Source organism: Columba livia, chromosome 6 (assembly GCF_036013475.1).
Source record: "Columba livia isolate bColLiv1 breed racing homer chromosome 6, bColLiv1.pat.W.v2, whole genome shotgun sequence".
NCBI lineage: Eukaryota > Metazoa > Chordata > Aves > Columbiformes > Columbidae > Columba > Columba livia.
This window is the reverse complement of record NC_088607.1, coordinates 3,995,098-4,013,477: the sequence shown is the minus strand read 5'-3', so window position 1 is coordinate 4,013,477 and position 18,380 is coordinate 3,995,098. Positions and strand designations below refer to the sequence as shown.

Sequence of the window (18,380 nt, the reverse complement as noted above, 5' to 3'; positions counted from 1 at the left end):
ACCGGAGGCAGATTGAAGAAATCTGTGCTCTTCCATCAGAGGGAACACAGCTCCTGCTTTCGGAGATACCCGATATCGGTGAGAGGCGAGCAGAGATGCTCCCAGCTCCCCCTGTTTTTACAACATTATTGCAAGACACTGCTACCTCTGCAATTTGCAAGTAGTTTTTAATCTGTCAAAACAGACTTTTATTATTGTTTGAGGATTCAAAAGGAAAATATGCACATCTGGTTTCAATCGCAAAGTGAAGTTGGGTCTATCAGCCAGAGGATTTCCTAAGGAGGGGACGTGCTGCCAAGGTACACCAGCGTCTGTGGAGACCGCACGGCACTGAGAGAGGCGGCGGCACCAGCCCAAGACAGGCACCGCGCTGCTGCAAACCCGCTCTCGCTGACAAGTAAATTAAATCTTAAAATCACTGAGGAGAATACCCTTATTCATTAAATCTTTGCATACAGCCACACGTGAAATCTTCATGTGCCGTATAATTTGAACAACCTGACGTTGCTGAACGGAGAAACGGGACTTGCAGACTTTCTAGGACAACTCAGCTGCCCGGGTGCGTCGCACACAAGGAGCTGCTGACCCTCGCTGCGGCAGCGGTCGGTGCTGGAGACCCCACGGGGGGCACAAGGCGGCTGGCAAAGCCCCACAGCACATGCCCGCAGCCCTCGCTCATCACCTCGTGTGTGCCAGGTGTGAAAACCGCGGCAGGGCACGGTGGGAAGCGTGTGAGATGGCTGGACAGCATCTCAGCAGCGATGCTCAACCACGTCCACCGCTCCCCTGGGCTGCAGCCCCCCCATCAGACCCCAAACTTGGGGAGTTCTGTACCGAGCCCACCGACAGCCAAAGTTTCAACCTCACTAAATATCACTCTCGTTGCAGAGAAAGGAAAGCACGTGTTGATCCATTTGGAGGAAGGAATTACAGAGGCAGAGTAACCTGAGGAGCAGAAGGACGCTTGCTCCCCGCACACTAAGCTTTGGAGAGGCGACCCGAGACGGTCCCGAAACGCGTTTCTCCGGCGGCAGGAGCGCCCCGCATCCCGCACGCAGCCCCCGGCCACACGCCCGCAGACACCCCGGCCGCACCGCGCTCCCTCCGCACGTTCGAGGCGGCTCCTCCCGCGGCCGAACCGCGCAGGACCGGGGTTGCCCTGAGCGCGACCTGCGCGTCCCCGGGGGCCCAGCGCCGGCGGGGGGAGCGCGGAGCCGGCGGCACAAAGGCGGGGGCAGCCCCCAGCCCACTCCGCCCGGGCGGAGCGGGGATGCGCAGCGCTGGGCGAGGGGGGTCCCACCCTCCCCAGGGGGCACCGCTGCCCCCCGTCGCACCCCGGGCAGCGCAGGACGGGGCGCACCGCCACCCTTTGTCCGCCACCCCCCCTACCTCCCCCGGGGAGCGCACGGCGGGACCCCCACGCACGCACACGCCGCGGGTGACAGCGCAGCGCGGCTCCGCTCCGCGCAGGGCTCGCCCCCCGGGTTCTTACCGTGGTGGCGGCGGCGCGGCCCGGGCCGGGCCGGCTGTGGGTACCGCTCCGAGCCGCGCTCCCTCGGCCGCCGCCGCCGCCGCCGTGCTGCGGGCGGGGCGGGCGGAGGGAAGGAGGGAGGGAAGGAGGAGGAAATGCGCTTGTCACTTCCTGAGCGGGGCCGGCGGAGCCAGGGCCCGGCCCGCACCTGCGGAGCGCGGCGGAGCCCCCGCCCCGGGGCGGGAGGCGGCGGCGGGGGGACCCGTGCACTGGAGGTGTCGGTGCGAGGTAAGGCGGGGGGGAGGCGGCGCCCTGAGAGGCTTAAACATCGCCCAGAAAGAACTGGGGGGTGGAATTATATTAAAAATAAGGCGAGGGGTTGGATGATGGGGAGCCCGGGCTCGGTGACCGGCACCGCTCTGCGGCAGCGCCCGCGGAGCGGCCGCGCAGCCCGGCCTGGAGCGGAGCGGCCACGCGTGGGTCCCGCAACCCGTTCGGTGGCCGAGGGTGACTCCTGGTGGCTCGGCCGGCCCGAGCCGGGGAGCCCTGCGCAGCTCTGGGAGCCTCCCCCCGATAAGAAGTAGCCCTGAAGTTTTCGTACATCACAGATACAAACCACGATGCACGCATCCCGCTGCTTAATTTTCCTCCATTTTTCCAGTATTTAGGGTGGTGAGAGCCTGGCCCAGGTTGGCCAGAGAGGTGGTGGATGAACCATCCCTGGAGGCATCCCAGGCTGGACGGGGCTCTGAGCAACCTGAGCTGGTGAAGATGTCCCTGCTCATGGCAGGGGTTGGACTAGATGATCTTTAAAGGTCCCTTCAACCCAAACCATTCTGTGATTTCTTTTGGGACGAGGCATTTGGCAGAACACAAGCTCAGCAAAATACTGCCCGGCTGAATGCGGCCTTGGGTCCTCTGCACTATTCAAAGACACATCTGCTTGGCTTCACTTGGGAAGTGGCCTTTAGAAGCAATCGGCTCCAACAATAACATTTTCCATCCCTCCCAGCTGAACTGCGCGCAGCACGTAGGCTTCTTCTGCGAGCCAGCGTAATTAGCGAACGAGGAAACTCTGTGACAGCTAGAAGGAAGATTTAGAACTCAGTGCAAAATAGAGCCTAAACATTAATCTTGACATTATGTAAGCAGGCAACGCCGATGTCATCAGGAATGAATCTGAGGCTAAATTTCATGCACGCATGCTGCTGGGGATGGCGAGTGGGAGAAAAGGGCATGTGTGCCCTGACAGGCACAGGAGGCTTTAGCTGTGTGACCCGGCAGCGCTTCAGATGTCCTGCCCCTCTGCACGGCCCAAGACACCAAATAAATGTTGAGGAGGACAATCAGTATCTCATGTAATAAAGGGGAAAGGATGTAAGTAAGCAGAAGCAGCAGGAGAAAATTTAACAAGGGAGCAGCTGCTGCCAGTGTAGTGAGGACTGATCTCAACAAAAGTGGCTTCATACGCAGTGTGTATAAAATTAGGCAGGAGCGACCGCTATGAGGAGGATACAAGCAGGAAAGGGGACTTGGTGATATGAAGGGGCTTTTGCGTCAGGCTTCCATCCCACTCAGTGTTTGCTTTTCTTATCACAAATCACGGATAGCAATAAAACACTTGCAAAGTCCTTTTCCAGAACTTTGGGAATCAAGTTCGAAAAGGTTTTCTTATGGTTTCCCAGCTGAATATTTCAGTAAGAAAGACTGCAGCGAGATTGATTCCGCTCCCGTGGCAGCCTCATGCAGTGCAGGCTTGGGCTCCAAGAACCGCATGAAGGTTGCTTTCTGTCTGCTTCTGCAGCTCGGTCCAAACCCAGCGGTTTTTACCTCTCATCCTGTGCTTTCCAACAGATGAGTTGGCTGTGGTGCGTTACCAGCATGCGTGGAAGCCAGAGCATAAACCTGTTTTCCACAGATAGTATTTTCAGCAACGTTTAAATGTAAAGGCTGGCCAGACGTCCCTGCGCTGGTGACAGCGTAAAAAACCTTTGTCAGAAGGGAAGAAGACGGAAATCGCTATAAAGCTTTGAAGAGCTGTGCTTGAGTCATTGTGGACAGAAAACTCTTTCAGTTAAATTCTGCACTGATTTGTGTTTTTGTCTCGGATGTCAGCACCTTTGCTCCCCACTGACAAGGAGCCTTCCTTATGGAGACGGAAAGTGGAAAAAAGCTAACGATCCCCGTGATCCTTCTCAAATTAGACTGGGGTCCAAGTAATTAAACCATTTAGATGTTACAGTGCTAAGCACTGGGGATAGACACTATTTCCTTCCCTTCCAGTGCACAGGATTTGGTTGCATTCTGTGCAGCCTAACGCTTCGCTAGCTGCTCCAGTTTGTTGTTATTCAAGTCATACGCACCACGGTTGCTAGTAATTTCAGAAGCATCCTTTTCGCGATGACCTACAACTCTGCGCTGTTCTGAGCACCTGAGTAATCCCAGTTATTTGTGGTTTTGTCCTTCTGCTTCTCTCACCAGGTAAGGGACTCAGCCAGGGACAGGCACAGAGGCGGAATGTCCCAGTCGCGGGCTGATGTCCCAGCTGCGCTGGGTACCACGTACTCGCAGGGGCATCTTGGCTCTGCTGAAGGTCTCTAACAGAAGAAAACTTCTGGTTTCAGAAGCCACGCTCCAGTTTCAGGGGAAAATCCTGAAATTCACAGAATCTAAATAACAGCCAGCAGAATTTTAACCAATATTTCATAGCCAGGGAACAAGCACATCTCTGTAATACGAGCGGTGTGTTCTAGGTCAAGGAGTATCTGAATTAAGGAGACGTGATACTCTAAACAAGTGAAGCATCACTGTGCAGACAGGGTTGTAATGAGGAGCGTAGTATTTACTACATTTGGCATACAATGGGGTTTGCACCAAACCTAAAAATCCTCCTTTTATTTCACCGGTTATTTGCTGCTGCCTCCCTCCCCACCTTGGGAGAGCGCACGACTGCCGAGCCCCAGTCTGGGTGCGATGGAAACAGTCGACGGATAAAATAAATAGACCATGAAATACATATGTGAGCCTTCCTCTCGCTTGAATGCGCTAATCACTTTGTCAGCCATGTTTGCGTCTGAATCTGCTTAAAATAAGCCAAGAGTTTGTCTGTCATTCATAAAACCCGAGGTGACTGTGGATGTGCCCAAAAGCAGCACGTTGGACAAGCAGAAATGCAGTGCGGGTGCCCTGGGGTAGGGCAGCAGTCAGCGAGGCTAATCACTACTGCAAATTGGCATGAAAGAGCATAGATCCTTCTGCTCGAAACACCAACTCGTGTTTTAGGGGAAGCTTCACAGAAAATCTAACCAGCAAACCTTCAGCCTGCCTTTTTTTGGCCAGTGTTTCAGGCTGGGTGCAGGTTTATGGCACCACGCGTGTGCATCCGTGCCGCTAATGAGAGGTTTCAGTTCACGACCCTATCGACATTTCAAATTACTCGGTATAATGCACATTCTTCCCATCTCTGCTTGACACGTGACACTGTCCATGAATACGTGGCCGCTGGAGTGATTGTGCGGAGGTTCATTTCAGTGGTGTTTATTAGTTCTGTCTCTCCAGCACAGGCATATGCACTTGTTATTATCCAGAATTTATATGTTACCTTGTGGCTACATCATTTGTTTGCCTGACAGCACTCAGTTTAATTTCCAGTAACCTAAAAACACATTAATTTCAAGCTATACTCTTACCTAACAAATGGAAATTAAGCCACGGGTTGGCTTTTCCTTTATGTCAAATAAAACACACCAGCGTTTCTTTTCCTCCTTTGTCTTGAGGCTATAGCACCTCATCCCCTTTCACCTAAAGCCCTGAGTGTTAATTGTTCTTCAATTTAGCTGCTAATCACAAGGGTTAAGTTGCACTCCAGGTGCTTCCAGCCAAGATAGAGGTGTCCCCACCACCCCTTCGGCCAAGGGGCAGGTAATGTCCCCTCCCACCCCAGAAAAAGCAGCGAGGATTGGGAACGCAAAGGCGATGCAAAGTCCTGGCCCGTTTATTTTCTATATTTGCTCTCCACATATTTTACAGGAGACGATATGTTAAAATGCTTAGAGGGCCTATAAAATAAAGCAGTTAGTGTTGTTGCGAGTCGTGTTCTTTACCTTTCAGCATGCCAAGATCAGGAAAGCAATCTGAGAGCCAAAACGCTGACAATTTTGCTGTATGATGCTAAATACCATGCTTAAAGATTTGGTCTGGTATGAAATAGCATATTTTTTGGCAGTCTTTTACCAGGCGCTCTGGAACACAGTAGAATGGACATAGCAGAGTAGACATACACAGATTTTCCTTACAAAGGCTACAGTGCTGCCAGTGCATTCCTGGAACATGGAAATACATGGGAGCCAGCATCAGCAATGAAGAAAAGCGTGCTGTGCCTAATGTACCAGAAAAGCTAGTCAAGAATTCATCCTTATATAAAAGTCACTCCAAAGAAGCTTCCAAGATCAGTGTCAGCCCATCTTTGGCCCTTCATGGGTATCTATCACGTGGCATGCACACGTGGCTTCACCTTGTACACCTGGACACAAAGCCCAGTTGTTTTAAGTGACTGGCTTTGGTTCATTTGCCCATTCAGGCCCTCAACCCTTTGGCCCTACAGACATCACGGCCTGCACCAGAAACCTGTGCTGAACCGAAACAATTTGGATGGGAATTATATGAGAGAACATCTCCACTTCTAGCCATGGACATGCTCCCTCCGACAAGGATCTTTTACGAGGATAATGCAAACCCTGTGAAGATGTCAGCGCAGATGAGAGTGCGCAGGTTCTGTACAGCAAATCCGGTCCCGCAGGCACAGCTTCCACACCAGTATCCTCTGGCTGGGCTTTGAAACACCGTGTTATTGTGCCGAATGTGTGGGGCAGTCTGCTCACAGCACTGTTTCTTGGGTTCCTTATTTGCTGTCCTGAGACCTGCATGGTGGGACGTGCGCTTCTTCACTCGGGTACAAGCAGCTGTCCCATAGAGAGCAAGGGCAGGATTAAAAACCCAAACAGCTGAAAGCTCCTTTTAAAAAATGTTTTGAAAAAATAAGAAGTAGAATAGCTGAGTCTCCTTTTACTATAGGTATAAAAAACCCCAAATCCTCTGATACAATAAGGCAGCTATTGCCATTCCTGGGTTCAGAAGTGGTGCCGCAACGTTGGTTTTGAAATTGAGAGGGTAAGCCCATAATGCAAACAGTTATTTCAACCTGATGCTCTCGATAACGATTTGAAGAAATATCCTCCTGATGGGACAGCAAGCCTGTAATTATATGTTTCATCACTGCTGGCCCTGTCTGGCAGAGCAGCTGCCATAATTCTGTTAGTGTTTCTGAGGTAACCCAACAGCTCTTAAAAAAAAATTGTAGCTCCCAGAATTTCTTCATTTTAGGCCACAAAATTATACCGAAGTTCAAGAACAGAATATTAAGTCCATATTTTCTAAGCCTTCCAAAAAACTTAGCATTTAAAAGAACAGCCTACAGACAGCACTGCAGTTGGCTATTCCTGCTCCTTAAGGACTGTTCAATGAACATACTTTCTTGCAAATAACAAGTTGGTCACCAAAAGGAAAGTCAAGTAGTAAGGGAATATTATCCTTCCCTCTGAATTTTCTGTGTTCATTCAGTTGTCTCATGATTTTCATGTCTGGTATTTCTCACTTTTTAATTTATATAAACATGATGATAGAAGTATTTACATTGAGAAAGCACTGAGATGCTGAGAGAGCAAAGGCTTTTTGTCTTGAGAACCCATTTACCCTCCACTCTGGCAGAGACCCATGTGTAGAAACTCCCCTAGATCTGACATCTGAAATCAATACTGATTTCATTAATTTCACTTGGTCTCCTCTTTCAGATATTTCAGCCTGACAGTTCACTCCCCCGATACACCCCATAAAAACCCAGGGTAAAACGCTGCAAGCTTGTTCAGTAGCACAAGCCCCACAACAAATACAACGGCCTCTCCCAGTAAGTACCTCAAAAAAGAGAATGCCTAAATGCAGTTTGCTTGGCAATAGCAGGTACCAGGAGTCGGGTATGGGATGTCTGAGCTGCATCAAACACAAACGTTGGTGGAGATGCTGCTTTTTAGGGTTGATGTGCTAAAAGCCATCGTCCATCTTTACCAGTTGCAAGCAGTTCATGTGTAATATCACTGGAGTTGCATAGACTACCACTGAAAACACCTGACTGAGAAGATGAGATCTCGCTTGCATCCGATCTTGAGGTCGAATTGCTTCGGGAGAAAGGGAGAGACATCATTTCCAGGCTCGGGAGCACACTGGCTAACACCTCCCTTCCCCTTCCAGGCATCTCCTGGACTTTGGCATCGGGCTGACAACACCAGGTGCAAAGCTCACTGGCACCGAGAGAATTTCATCCCTTGGCTTGTTGTGGATCAACACGGGAACAGAAACCCTTTCCGTTCTGCCTACGTCTTATGCAAAACTACACCCAGATCCAGAAAGGTAACGCCGGCTCCGCAGCGTCATCCAGCCTGAACGCGGCACCGCGGGAAAAGTCTGTGGGCTCAACTGCTGTTGAGATCCATGGAAGATGTTAGTTTTACTACCCACAAACCTCACATTTGAGAGTGAAATCACATACAGAGTCTTTGGATAGCAAAATAGGAGTGGAACGTATTTCGAAGGCTGGTTTTATTCTCCTGTTGCAGCTGAAACCAGGAGTAACCATTGTGTAGAGATGATGGTACCAGCCTCCAGGAAGCACTCCCCAAACCACAAGCCAAGACTCACTCCTCCCAACTCACTGCTTATTCATCTGCCTCTTACTTTTTAAGAGGTTTTCCACTGAAAAGCATCAACATTTAGAGATCACAGCTCCAGGAAGAACCACTAGCAAGGTGAACTGCCCAAATCAAGTACCTTCTTTGACATTTTCATTTCCAAATCCTACTCACCAGTAAAGAGCTGTTGCTTAAGTTGGTCTCAGACCTGTTACCTGGACTTCATTATTTAAAACATACCAGGTTTTAATATAATAAAATACCATATATATATAAAAAATAGTGAATTACTATCATTGCTTCAAAATGCCTTGCTAAAAACATTAATTGAAAGTGGTTGATCATACAATTGCATGATACACTTACACGATTTCTGATGCTGAAATTTATCTGTAATCATTTTAGGAAGCTTATTTTTAGCTTTACAACTGATATAAACATATTGCCTAGCGAACAAAATAATAATAATCAATCATACAAAGAGGAGGAAACAATATTTGCCCTGAACCTTACAAGGAGTGTCAATAGTTAAATTCCTCCTAGTTGATTAAAAGAAAATCCATTACAGCCATAAATTTATTTTCATTCCATGATTAAATACATATCATGCCTCCATTAGCAAAAATTACAGATGGGAATAAAACAGATGCCCTAAACACATCCTGCCTGCATACTTGCCAATTAAAATTTGCTTGTATTAACTCCACCTGATGCCAAATTTCCTACAAAAATGTCGTAGTCTTTTTATTGAGGTTGTTATCAGTGGTGTGCTTTGAATTCTTTGTACTACTCCATCAAAAAACCATCCTGGCTGAATTACCACTCACATTTCACTGCTGGAAGCCAATTGTACTGTTACCCAAATTATAACAAGACCGTGCTTTTGACACTTGAGTTAGGAACCCAAGCCTGACTTAATATGCAAAGAGCTGTTCACTGGAACTAAACTTTCTTACCACTCTGAAAGACCATTCTGCCAATGGAACCGGTACATCCCCCCCAAAAAAGGGAAGAATTTAGGATTCCTACCTTGAAGACATCACCAGATGGATCACAGAGGGAGGACTCGCCACTGTGCAAATAATGTCTTATTTCCTGTCCTGGGAAAGGACCAGAAGTATTTCTCAACCCTTAATAATCTCCTGAACCCTGGGAACAAGGAGAAGCCAGGAAACTAGAAGGAATTCTCTAATAAGCAAACATGACCTTACCTGTGAAACAAAACCTGATTGCCTAATAGGGCCTCCTCAATGTATGAAAGAACAAGTTTATTGTCACCTGCCAATGTGTTTGTCAAGGCATAAAGAGACTTCATTTCCCTATCTTTCAAGCAATAGTAGTATTCTGAAAATACAAAATAACAGAATAAATGAAGGCAAAGAAATTAAGAAAAAGGATCGTACACAGAAGTTTAAACAAAAAAGAAAATTAAAAGGAATAAGGAATGAATAGTTATGCTTTGAATTCTTTTGGATTTATGCAGCTAAAATCTGTCCTGAGAAATTCACTGGAAAACACACAGTCATTGCTGGCTCGTAAGACATTACTATATAGCAAATTAATAATGAAGGAGGCATATGTCACATGCTAGTGAGACTGTAACATCACATCTTTATGTATTTATGAGATCAGTGAAAATAACTGACAAAGCATGCACACATTCAGGCAAGTGAGATTTTTAAAAGCATTCCCTCTGTGGGAAAAGAGTTGAGCTATTTCGGTGGAGACAGAACTCTATGAGGCTGAGAACCTCTGAAAATCTGAATTTCAAGCACAAACTGGTCCTCTTTTTGCAATGCTACAGCTTTTACGGCTCCTTAACACTTACATTGATGTACCTAAGAAAAAAACAGAAGATGCAGCATTCCCACTGCAAAAGCTTGTTCCTTATTACACCGCACAACAGAGAAGTGAGACTTCTGCTTTGTAGAAAAGCTTTACCTCTATCAGTCACAGATCACCAATTCAGAAATTAAATCTTTCCATTCCAAATGCAAACATCATTCAGTTATATTAGGTTCATAGTCAGAATGCCTTATTTCTTTCTCACTTAGAAACTCGCAGCTTCCCTAGAACAAGTGAGGTTGTAGCGAGGACAAAATTTACAGGCACGCTGTGCAAAGCTGAAATGTTTCTAGGGCAATGTTTTATAGTCCCTTCGAGTTCCATACAAAGTATTTGACTGTGTACTCAAAGAGCATTTATTTACACACGTGTCTGAGGTTTTCTATCAGGTTTAAAGTTCAGACTTTTCTCAACTAATCTAATTTGTCCAAGATGGATGGCCTCACTTTTTTCCTTTGGAAAACCAATGCTGTTACACTGTTTCCAATTCTTCCTCCAAAGCAAAACTTGGGTGTTGGCAGCTCCTCCAGAATTTCAAACCCTGCCAGACAGAAATTAAAATGCTTTTATTAGAAGGAAGTAATTTTATTCTCCTCTTGGATAGCCCGTTGCAAACCATTCTCTATTTGGCTGGAAAAATTGCAAGTCAGTTACTCTGTAAGTTTATAGGACTGTATTGTTACACTGCAGCGCTGCTTTATACAGCTGAAACCCTCCCATGGATAATAAAAATCTTAGCTGGCTGACTCACACAAATTAAAGGCAGAAAAGATGATAACTTGCCAGTAACTTTAGCTCCCCAGAAGGGACGGTTGTTCTAGATCCACACTGAGTTTCAAGCCTCAGGCATGAGATTCAGAACCCAACCTGCATGTAAAAAACACCCTTTTGAGTGGACCAGAAAGGTCGCTGAGGAGGTGACATAAAAGGTCATGGTCACAGATTGGCCAGTGTCCCCTAAACATGGGTAACGGAGTCACCCTGATTTCAAAGCAATCAGATACGTGAACTGGATCTGGGAAAAAAGGACCAAAAGAGAAAAATTATCACCCAGGTATACATTTTCCCAGTGTAATTAGACTAAAATCCTTGTCCTCCAAAGTACTGATAGGACAAAACCTGTCCTCCCCTGGCTCGTTGGCACTGGCAAACACAGAAAAGCTGTAATTCCTGAGGAAAACGGAGGGAAGATAAACTGAAGCATTTACTAGTCACGTTACCTTGTCTAATCCTGATCTGAGAAAATCAAGACTCATTAAAATTCATTTGCCGCATCCTTAAACAACCATAATTTGGCAGATGCTTCTGTTCAACCGCTTACCTTCTCTGAACTCGTTCGACAGCTCCTCCTTGGTCCAGTTGCAAGATGTTATGAGGAAAAAGCCCCCTGGTTTCAATACGCTGCAGAGAGATCGCACGTACTGCTTCCTCTTCCCCGCCGCGTTATCAGGATTAAGGCTGATGGCATCAAAAGTCCCCTTGTCAATACAAATCTCAAATCCTGACAGCTCAGCTGAAGGAGCCAGGAAGTCTTCTACCTAAACCAGAAGTCTACAACTGTGAAAACAATCTGCTACTCCGAAGCTCCCGAATCTTTAATGCAAATGAATACTTTAAAATAAAAAGCCTCAAACTTGACAATAGTTGTGCTTAGGGAAGGGTAACTCACAGGCTTTTCACTTATAATGACATGGCAGCTTCGTTCTTTTCTATGTATTATGTGAAGATCTATTTTTTGTAAAGCCCATGTATATACCTGTGTATCTAAAGCTTAAACTAACACACTTGCAGACCATTCTTTAAATCATTATTTGTACTTTGATCCCTGGCTTCCTAGGTGCTGTGTGCCGGGCACTGTACAAACACAGCAGAACAGACAGTGCCTGCCAGAGAGAGGTGACAATTGACATCCAAAACAGAGACATCAGATGGGTACAGAGCTGGAAGATAAAACAGCAGCGCAGGGAGAGAGCTCAGAATGAGAATCACAGAATGGCGGAGGTTGGATCTCTGGGGGTCCTCTGGTTCTACCCCCTGCTCCAGCTGCTCATGGGGATTCGACCACTGAAGGATCTCATCCTCTTGCATCAAATCGGAAATTCCGAATGGTGCAGCTGAAATGCAGGACTCGCCAAATGGCAAACCGCCATTCTGCTGCCTGCTAGAAGCAGGGAAATCACATTAGACCTAACGACTGTTACAAACAGGGAAAAAAAAAAGACCAAAAATCGTCTTGGAAATACAGATTTATTTGGTTGGAGGCCTCTCACGAATGTCAAAAGACATCATCATTATACTGAGTACCTCTGAATATCAATTAGGTCATTTAATCTTGGGTTCAATTGCTTTCTACTTCCTCAGTAAACTTTCTCTCAAAACTTACCTTTAATTTAATGTTAGACATCCCTTCTTTCTCTCTTATTTTCTCTGAAAGTTCTATTGCAGAAGGAGAGTAATCAATCCCTGTGAGATTTGTGTAGCCAGACTTTGCCTAGGCCAAAGCAGAGAATCTTAATTAGTGCTAGCAATTCTTTTATCCAATAAGTGTATTCCTTATCTATAATCCATCTAATCTATGACAGAAAAAAACCCAACCTTTTTACTCATTTTCATTCCTGTTACTATTACAAAAGCTAAACAGCTGGGGGAATGAGCTGAAATAATTCAATTCTGCCTAATACCTCATAAAAAAATCGTTGACTGAAAGCTGGTTTATGTCAACAAGTGGAAAACTAAGCAGAACTGTGAAAAGTAATACCCCGGAGGGGAACAGGCCCTCTTATCTACAGCAAAAGTAACCTAGAAACCAGGAATTTAGAGTGATGAGAACATGTGCCAATCCCAGAGGCTCCAAAATAAGAAAACCTCTCTGACACTTACATAACATTTGAGATTGAGCAATTATTTGGTTTATAACTCAAAGTGTACAAGCAAAAATAAGTAATACATTTTACTAGTACAGAAATCCACTGTAAAGTCTTATGTGTTTCTAATTGTTCATGCTAATGTCTGTTTGAATGCAATTATTTGCATGCTACGAGGTCTTCGTATCAGCAATTTTCAGGCAGGTTATGCACCACATAAAAGAGCAGATAACACCAACCCAGCTCAGCAGATTCGGGCAGTCAGATCCCAGCAGCCCTTCTGCAAAGCAGGCGGGCACATCGCCACCAGCCAGAGTTGGCACATGGGAGGGGGACAGTGACACGTTTTCACTGCGAGGTAGAAGCTGAAGTGACCAGATTTGGGTATCACGTGTGGCTAAATCCAAACCTAAGAGGAAGAGCTATGATCTTATGGGCAGCTGCAGGCAGTAAGAGCAGAGAGGGAAGACGCTTGGGTTTGTTTTGAACAATACGTGGACTTTAATGAGCATTAAGCAATTGGTCGCAGACCTACTTGTTCCAAAGGCCGACACCTCAACAGCAAGAAAAGCTGTGAGATTGTTTTTTTAAATGGTCCTTCCCCCTTCCAGCAGCCTTTCAGCCCGTGTGAGCTCAGCGCGAGGCAGCTGTTCTTAATTGAGGACTAATTTCAGCTAAACACAAAGACTGTGTTGTTTGCGTTTGATGAAGAACAGCGTATTGCTCAGGCTTCTGCCCACGTTCCTCCCCAGAGCAAACCAAGCTTCCTGAAATGCCTGTGCTGAAGGCTTGGGGGTGGAAGAGGAGTTCCCACAACAGCTCCTCTGTTTGGAAAGGAAGAGCTTGAGTCACTTCAGGGAGTTCCCATTCACTCCTAAAGAAAGTTGAAAGGATAAACAACATTAAATGCTGCTAAACCTGTAGGGCCTGACTACGTAAGGACAAGCAAAGATCATTCACTCAAGTGGCAAACGTGACCGTGCTGCATCCTGCAATTGGACTCCTGTCCTGAAGGCGATATTTATAAGCACTCTGCTGCTGCTTCTTGAAAAAGCGGATTAAATAGCAGAAGGTATTGTGCAATGTTATCAGTGCTGCCCCATATTTGGCCCTCTGGTGCTGCTAGTAGACATCAGCACTTGGGGGGGTGAGTATTCTTTATTTCAGAGAGGTTTTTCAATATTGGTGGCTCCCACAATGCTAGGGAAAAAATAAAAAAAAAGATGGCCAGAGCTCTATGGAGCAGCAACAATTCCTTAGAAGAGCTGGAATTTTTGGAATTATGTCATCAATGCAGCCTACCAGATTCCTGAAGTTACCAGGGGTAGGACCCTGCTCTAGTGCAGATAAAACCATTAAGGGCTCCCATTTGTGCATCTGAGATCCTCTCAAGAAGCAGCAAGAGAGGAAACCTCCAGCAGTGTTTCTCCTGGAGCTCACAGACGGGCAGATCTCCGCACGGTGTGAGCAGAAGACATTTAGCAGCGTGCGGGAAGTTCTGCCTCCTGGTGTGGCCAGTTTACACAGGATACAGCAGTCTTGGTTTCACTTGATTTGTTAACCTGTTTTTCCAATGGCTATTCTGCCTCCTATTTGTGCGATATTCCCACTAGAACTGACAAAGTCTCTCACTTAGCTGCATTTCAGAGTAATTTTCTTACTAAACTTCCATTTACTATTCTTTGCTGCTACTGGCACACCAGGGCCCAGTATTCCCCAATAAACTGTAGCCTCTGACACCTCTTCCTGTTCCAATGATGGTCGGTTACGTCCCCCCAGCAGCCACATTTTACAGAGGTGCTACTGATGTCCTAAACGAAGTCTGACTTTTTCAGCGTTGCCATTTCTGTCACGTTATCAAGTCCAACTCCAGTGGCCTGACTATTCTCTGGCAGCTGATGCGCTTGCCTAAAGAATCCTAACTTGATTTTCAAAGCCTAGCAGATAACACACAAAAAATTCTTTTACATCAACATGAACTGTTTAGCAACAATAAAGAATTTAATTTTTGAAGTTACTTTTCAAACGGGAACTGGACTGAAAATGTCCTATTAAAGCAACCACAGTACTTTGAGATGCTTAATGTAAGGGGGGAGGGTGTTCTTATGGCAGTTTTATCGTTTTATAAAGCTAACAGCTGCCATTTTCCCATTACGGAATGAAAATCTATTTCAGATTTGTAAGTGGGACAACTATAAAACTAAAGTCTTATCAAATTTTTCAGTTGGATGATTCGACAGTGATAGAGCTAGTTAGCATTGCATTTAACAATCATTATTATCAGGCCAATTTCCTCTTAATGAAATGAGCATTTTCTACTTTTGATATCATTTCTCCTTTGCTGCAGTGTAGCAGCTGGTTGCCGTAAAGGATTTAAACTCTTCTAAAATCAAAGTCCATGTTAAAAAACATCCTGTTAACAAACCCGACTTTGATATCTCGTATCACTGCATAATAACAACATTCTAACACTTCAGAACTTATCTGGTGAGGGGTTTCCACCCTGACAGAGACAGACACTTCTTGAAGTGTTAACAAACTTTTAAAGTCATTCACATAAAAACCTTGGTTTTAACACTTATTATATCAATAATGAGTGTTATTATCAGAACTGAATGCAGAGAAAGCATCTGGTTTTGCACATGAGAGTATTTTGTGTATTAGCCAACCTCATTTCCTTATTGGGGGCTGTTTTACACAACAGTGGGAAGAAATGCATTCCTAAATGCATTTCTAAATGCAGGAAAACAAAAAGGTAAAGTTAAATTAAGGGATATTCAGGCTGATTGATTTAAAGAAATACTGTAAATTTTGAAATGTGAAGTACTGACACTCCGGGCAGCACCAAGAAATACGAAGTTTGACCATGTCTAGCAAAAAACAAGTAGCTATTTCCATTTGGCAGAACAAGATACAGGTTCTGTTCCGAGGTCTGCAGCCCCAGTAGCATCACTGGTTCCAGCAGTAACCAGTATTCCTCTGATGGGAAAAAAACATAATATAACTTTAATTTAGGTCGCTTGCTTTTTGTCTTTCACAGAAGTTACAGCTTGCCCTCATTACTATTGTCACTTGTGAGAACTGTATATAAACTACTCTGTTTGGAGCACTGATCCTGCATCAAAAGCACAAACTTTGCAATATACCAACCAGTTCAACCAGTAAAACACCATTTCCAGTTCCAATGTCAAGCAAGGAGCTGTCAAGGGGCACCTTTTGTTTTTCCAGCCATCTGATTATGCGAACCATGCTTTCCTCTCCAAACCTATGAAAAATAAGGGCTCCTGTAATTAAGATAGCAAATTTATTCCATCGCTCCCTCTCTCTACAGTTTCTGGAAAGCACCAGGATAGCAAATGCCATAGCTCACACTCCATGCTTGCTTTGTTTAAATTAAAATTAATCAAATGGCTTTAAAATTCACCAAAACACCAACTCTGGGAGGTAAAGCCCTCCACATATTAAAATACTCGGCAGCACCTTCAACTTACATAGCTGAAGCTGAACTCAGGATAAAAAGCACATTTGTTAGTAACATACACAACTACCAGCTCATGTTCCGTGTAGTGACAGCTGTCCAAGTGGAACTAAAAAAAATTGCATTGCAAAATTGGGCAAAACAGGAACTGATGGCTTCAAGATTAAAATTTCCCATCATTTTGCCAACATCGAGAATAAGTCAGTAACCCACTGCATTGCTAGCTGTGTTTTTCCAATGTCTTTTTTTTTTAAATAAAGAAATAATAGAAACACTCAGGTGGAGTTATTTTATTTACCAAATTTCCCCAACATCTCCAATGTCTTGAAAAGTTTGCAGTTCTCTTTCATATGCAGCATCCCAGCTAGAGTCAGGGGAGGGAGAAAGGACAAGATATTCCAATTAATATTAAAAAAATAAATAGATTAAAGAGCGAGGGAAAGAGAGGGAGAGAAGCTGTATTTATGTAGCAATGCTACTTTTTGTCCTCTGCACAGAATCACAGGATGGTTTGGGTTGAAGGGACCTTTCCAGCTCCCCCAGTGCCCCCCCTGCCATGAGCAGGGACATCTTCACCAGCTCAGGTTGCTCAGAGCCCCGTCCAGCCTGGCCTGGGATGTCTCCAGGGATGGTTCATCCACCACCTCTCTGGGCAACCTGGGCCAGGCTCTCACCACCCTCAGGGCCAACAATTTCTTCCTCATGTCCAGCCTGAATCTCCCTCCTTTAGTTTAAAGCCACCACCCCTTGTCCTATCACAACAGGCCCTGCTAAACAGCCTGTCCCCATCTTTCTTACAGGCTCCTTTTAAGTGCAGAAAGGCCGCAATAAGGTCTCCCCGGAGCTTCTCTTCTCCAGCTGAACACCCCAGCTCTCTCAGCCTGTCCTCCCAGCAAAGCTGTTCCAGCCTCGGATCATTTATTTCTGGGGCTCCTCTGCCCCTCTCCAACAGGTCCATGTGTGTCCTGTGCTGAGGACCCAGAGCTGGAGCAGCACTGCAGGGGGTCTCACCAGAGCGAACATCATCTAGCCTGACGAACCGCTCGGGAACACGCTGTCGGTCAGTCACCGCGCTGCCGATGCCCAGCGAGGGGAGGCTGTGGGTCACCCCACCAGACTCTCTCAGGCCTCCGGCTTCCCGGGCCGCACCACCGGGCCGCTGCCGCCAGGAACCCCGCTCCGCCGCGGCCCATCGCCCCCCCCCCCGCTTCCCGCCGCCACTCACTGCTCTCTGGTGCCCAGCACCGAGGGGCCGAACGGCTCCTCCCCGCACCCCGGGCCCGGCCCCGCGGCGCGGCCGAGCCGCTCCCCCGCCACCGCCATGCCCAAGCGGAACCGGAAGCACCTCGGTACCATAGAGAGCACCAGCGACAGGGCCCGCGGCCGCCGCTCTGGTGCATGGAGGACTCTTCTCTCTGCTCGACTGGAGGTTCGAGTCCCTCAATATATATATATCTCAATGTCCGTGCTATAATTTATCTTCAAACTACTGATTCTGGCACTGGGTGTACCCAGGTGCCACTCTGCTGACGGGTGGTCTGTGTGAGGAAATACCTGCGTGAAGCCAGCGGGCAACTGTGAAGCCGGGATTGTCCCAGGGTGTCACCAATGGGACCCTATTTGCAAAATCGGAGCTGAAAGGGGTTTTCCTTTGGGAAGCAAAAGGAGAACAGAAGAATCCTGGGGGCTTAGTAAGTGTAAGACATCCTAAAATGGAGCTCCTAGACTGACAAATCACAGAATCATTTTGGTTGGAAGAGACAACCAAGATCATTGAGTCCCAAACCTAAGTATGGTGCTAACGCATGTCCCTGAGAACCTCATCTCCGCGTTTGTTCAACCCCTCCGGGGTTGGTGACTCCAGCACTGCCCTGGGCAGCCTGTTCCAATGCCCCACAGCCCTTTAGGGATGAATTTTTTCCTAATATCCAATCTCGACCTCCCCTGGTGCAACTTGAGGCCATTTCCTCTGCAGAGGGAAT

At 46.5% G+C, this 18,380-nt stretch overlaps 2 protein-coding genes and 1 long non-coding RNA gene across 8 annotated transcripts in view; 1 reads left to right on the top strand and 2 right to left on the bottom strand.

Moving 5' to 3' along the window:
* The window catches only part of FAM53B (family with sequence similarity 53 member B), a 48,206-nt gene extending 46,549 nt beyond the window's left edge, over window positions 1-1,657 (bottom strand). For both annotated transcript variants that reach the window (XM_065066761.1, XM_065066760.1), the window contains exon 1: window positions 1,493-1,657. The gene's annotated coding sequence lies outside the window, so the exon portion shown is untranslated. The remainder of the gene's footprint in view (window positions 1-1,492) is intronic.
* Window positions 1,652-16,672, top strand: LOC135579732 (uncharacterized). Of its 3 annotated transcripts, XR_010473371.1 has the most exons (4): window positions 1,652-1,759; window positions 2,133-4,490; window positions 7,321-7,433; window positions 7,775-16,672. It is a non-coding gene; the product is annotated as an uncharacterized LOC135579732 (long non-coding RNA). The 3 variants fall into 3 exon arrangements; XR_010473372.1 differs by lacking the exon at window positions 7,321-7,433; XR_010473370.1 differs by having other exon boundaries at window positions 7,321-16,672.
* Window positions 9,803-17,748, bottom strand: EEF1AKMT2 (EEF1A lysine methyltransferase 2). Of its 3 annotated transcripts, XR_010473369.1 has the most exons (7): window positions 17,624-17,748; window positions 16,697-16,762; window positions 16,071-16,185; window positions 12,440-12,547; window positions 11,378-11,594; window positions 10,840-10,923; window positions 9,803-10,597 (listed from the first exon to the last, which is right to left on the bottom strand). XR_010473369.1 is itself a non-coding variant. In XM_065066764.1 (6 exons), the coding sequence occupies exons 1-6, from the start codon at window positions 17,719-17,721 to the stop codon at window positions 10,470-10,472; spliced, it is 732 nt and encodes a 243-aa protein (XP_064922836.1). In that variant the 5' UTR covers window positions 17,722-17,748; the 3' UTR covers window positions 9,803-10,469. The 3 variants fall into 3 exon arrangements, 2 of the variants coding, with proteins under 2 accessions (XP_064922836.1, XP_064922837.1); XM_065066764.1 differs by lacking the exon at window positions 10,840-10,923; XM_065066765.1 differs by lacking the exons at window positions 10,840-10,923; window positions 16,697-16,762 and having other exon boundaries at window positions 17,624-17,726.
* Window positions 17,749-18,380: the final 632 nt, after the last annotated feature.

Excerpts from the sequence above, each read along its gene's own strand:
- EEF1AKMT2 (XM_065066764.1), bottom strand. The coding sequence starts at position 17,721 with ATGGCGGTGGCGGGGGAGCGGCTCGGCCGCGCCGCGGGGCCGGGCCCG. Across the intron at positions 12,548-16,070 it reads GTGTTTTACTGGTTGAACTG|GCAAAGTCTGGCTACACAAA; the intron begins GTTGGTATATTG and ends GCTTTGGCCTAG. Across the intron at positions 10,598-11,377 it reads GTCGAACGAGTTCAGAGAAG|GGTTTGAAATTCTGGAGGAG; the intron begins GTAAGCGGTTGA and ends TCTGTCTGGCAG.